The 3,482-nt window shown below is 58.7% G+C and overlaps 1 protein-coding gene across 1 annotated transcript; it reads right to left on the bottom strand.

Moving 5' to 3' along the window:
• Positions 1-1,757: 1,757 nt before the first annotated feature.
• Positions 1,758-3,187, bottom strand: GPR31 (G protein-coupled receptor 31). Its single transcript, XM_026504685.4, has one exon. The coding sequence runs from the start codon at positions 3,185-3,187 to the stop codon at positions 2,246-2,248; it is 942 nt and encodes a 313-aa protein (XP_026360470.2). The 3' UTR covers positions 1,758-2,245.
• Between the last annotated feature and the right edge of the window lie 295 nt (positions 3,188-3,482).

The following is a 3,482-nucleotide window of genomic DNA, read 5'->3' as shown; positions in this document are numbered from 1 at the left end:
GGACGCCAATGCTGTGCCCGGCTCCGTGCTCAATGTTTCATGCATCGTTTTCCTTCAGCCGTGCAATAATCCCACGGCTCGGGTTTTCTTACCCCCATTTCACAGGCGAGGGAAGCTCAGAGCGGTTGGGCAGTTTGTCCCAGGTCACAAAGCTAGGAAGTGACAGAGCAGGATGCTGACCAAGGGCCCTGACTGTGGCCACTCATCCAGTGCTCAGAGCTCTGGGCTGCACATTCACAGAATTAACGAGGGTGCTTCAAAAACCGTGGGGCCCCAGGGCTCCCCAGACTGACCGAGTTAGAACGTTGGGCTTGGCCAAGGCATCAGGGTGTTTCTAAAGATCCTGGGTCCCCCACCTGTTGTGCGGGCAGGAGCAGAGATGAGGGCCAGGGCTCTGCTGCGATGAGACCCCCAGTTGCCGGGTGAACGAGCAGGGATCGGCGGGAAGTGCAGCCGGCTGCTGAGCTCCTGGGCAAGGCTGGCTGGCCCAGCAAGGAGCCCGGAGACCGCTGTGCCGGGAAGCTTCACGCAGAGCCTGCGCAGGGCCGCGAGCCTGTTCAGGTGGCCCGTGGGCAAGGCTGCAGTGAGTTCTGTTGGGGGGCTCTGACTTCACAGCCCGATTAACCTGTGCAGAGGGCCGCAGACCTCAATGTCCAGCCTCAGGGAAATGGTTAAGAAACATCTGGACAGATTATGGGGGGATCAAGTAAAGAATGCCTATGGAGAGTTTATCATGACGTGGAAAAGGTTATGTTTAATTGAATGTATGTTTAAGGTTAGATTTTTAAAAAGCAGCATCGTGCGGAATGGCACGTGCAGTGAGCCCACGGCAAGAAGGCAGTCACAGTGTAGACTGTGTCCAGAGCAGAGAATTTTATTCTAACCTCCCTCATTATTGCCTGGCCACAGCTCTCTGCCAGTCACCTGAAATTCCACTCACTCGGGAGGACATAAAACGGGCAACAGTAGCACAGGCTCGCTGAGCGCAGTTGCCATCCTCCGGGGACCGTGTCAGGCAGAGCACAGGAAAGGAACACATGCACATTTTAAACTTGGTTCCGAGAAGGAGCCTACCTGGTAGGCGAGCGATACAGGAGGTCGGATTGCCATTTCCTCTGGCCTAAGGTCACCACTTAGCCCTGAGTATTACCAAGATCATGGGGCGGTTGGGGAAGAGCAGGGCTCTGTCCACGTGGACAAGGCAGGTGTGGCTCCAGGGAAGCCCCAGGTGTGGGCCTCGTCACAAACTAGGCCCTGTGCCTCCTCTCAGCATTTTGGGCTGTCCCTTTTGGGGACCACAGCACCAGGTTTGAACAGAGAATGAGACAAGGCGGTCAGGAAGGAGACTTCCAAACTCTCTTGTCACCGTCATGAGCTCCAGGTGTGGGGCATAATCTAAGAGCATGACGTAGGACCTGCGGCCTCCCGGGCCGGGGCAGGTCCCCAGGGGCCCCTCTGCACAAGGTAAGCCCCGGGGTTGGGTGGAAACCGCACATTTCTCCACGAGGTGTAAACTACAGGGACTCCTCAGAGCAGGGAAGCAAAGCGAGTTTCAGAAGCATTTAGACTGTCAAACTTGAGAGAGAAGTTCTGGCGGCAATTTTGAGAAATTTAGTAGGAATGTATTTCTTATAATAAACTAGGGAACTGTGTTGTCTTTGCCATCACGTACCGTCTATGCAAACCAAAACTTTACAAACTGGAAAGCACTATGTACCAGGCAGAGCCGAGCGTGGAACATGATAAGGTACGCACCCCGAATGTGGCCTACAGCCCCGCGTGCCACTTTCCTGGGTCGGTCATCACAAGTCTGTGCAGCAGGTGGGGAGAGAGACTCTCTGCAGAGTGAAAGCAGATGACCCCCAAGACCAGACAGAGGGAGAGCAGCGCCCCTCTCTGCCTTCATCCTTTCATGACAGACCCACGAGAACGCCTTCCTCCTGGGGGAAGGTGGCGGGGGTCGCAGCAGCTGTCTGCTTCCAGGTCAGCAGCTCAGTCTGCATCGTCGTGGGTGGGAAGGAGGCTCTGGCTTGCTACTGCGCTCTGCGGTCCGATGGTGCAGAGTAGCTGAAGGAAATCCCGCAGACCGCGTGTGTAAGAGCGCTGGCCGCAGGTGTGCCGGCGTGTGGGTCCCGGTCCTTGTGGCGCAGCCCCGAAGTTTCCTCTCCCTGCAACCCTCAGTACTGGTTGTTAGCGCTCAGACCGCCGCCCTTCCTGTGCCCCGGGGCCGGCGGCCTGGCTGGCCTCAGGAGTAGGAGTCTTTGATGTCCCCCGGGGCCTCGGTTTCCCTCCCACGGCCCCTGAGGGTGTTGAAGACCTTGCGGTAGGAGGCTCTGAACGCGGGGTTCGAGAAGCAGTACACCACCGGGTTCAGCACGCTCTGCAGGTAGGTGAGGCCGTTGGCCACGTCGGACACGTGCACCATCACTCCCAGGACCCTGCAGCTGCCCGCCCCGCGGACGATGGCCACCAGGACCCGGGCCAGGAAGCTGGGCAGAAAGCACACGGCGAATAGGACCACGACCACGGTCACCAGCGCCTGGGCCCGCTGCAGCCTGGGCTGTCTGTCCGGGTCTCGGAGTCGCCTCTGGAGGGTCCTGACGATCCTGGCGTTGCAGAACAGGATGAGGCCAAAGGGAAGGATGAACTGCAGGAAGAACAGTGCTTCCTGCCAGATGAGGCTGAAGGAGAATTGTCCCCTGGGCTCCAGACTGGGGCATGCGGCCTCCGAGATGAACAGGCTCTGGTGCGTGAGGCCGAGCAGCAGCAGCCACACGAAGCCAGACACCCCCCAGGCCGCCCGGGGGGACAGGAGGTTGACCTTCAGCCAAGGGTGGACCACCCGGAAATACCGGTCCATGGCCACGGCCGTGAGGAAGGCGACGCCCACCCCGCGGCCGAGGACCTGCAGGAAGAGCAGGGTTTGGCAGGACGCGTGTCCAGAGCGCCACGCCTTGCGTCTCAGGTAGAAGGCGGCGTGGAAGGGCAGGCAGAAGGTCAGCAGGAGGTCGGCCACGACCAGGTTGAGCAGGTAGACGGCGTAGGGCTTCCACACCTTGAGGCGGAAGAAGAAGGTCCACAGTGCCACGGCGTTGCCCAGAAGGCCCAGCCCGCACTCCAGCAGGAGCAGCATGGCCACGGACACCTCCACCGCGACGCTGGGCGCCGAGCAGTTGGCGGGGGGCATGTCGCCCATCCTGCCGCCGGACTCCGCTCTACGGTGGCAGAGCACAGAGCCGGGCTTCGGGAGACGCTCCCTCCCACAAAACGAAAGAAACTGGCTTTTTCCTGCCACAGGATAGAGGAGTTCTGCATTTTCTCAGTAAGAAAAGTACTGAACCAGCATCAGGATAAAGTCAAAAGCAAACTAAAATTTGTTTGGGGAAAAAACCCTTGCAGTTTTATTCTGTTTCGTTTTGCCCTAAAAAGGGGAACTCGTGTTTCACTTCACATCATCTGGCATTTCGCTGGAGCGACGATGT

This window comes from Ursus arctos, unplaced genomic scaffold, assembly GCF_023065955.2.
Source record: "Ursus arctos isolate Adak ecotype North America unplaced genomic scaffold, UrsArc2.0 scaffold_13, whole genome shotgun sequence".
In the NCBI taxonomy this organism is placed as follows: Eukaryota; Metazoa; Chordata; class Mammalia; order Carnivora; family Ursidae; genus Ursus; species Ursus arctos.
This window is presented reverse-complemented; position numbering and strand designations above follow the sequence as displayed.

Bases quoted from the DNA above. Each gene is read 5' to 3' on its own strand.
- GPR31 (XM_026504685.4), bottom strand. From the start codon at position 3,187: ATGCCCCCCGCCAACTGCTCGGCGCCCAGCGTCGCGGTGGAGGTGTCC.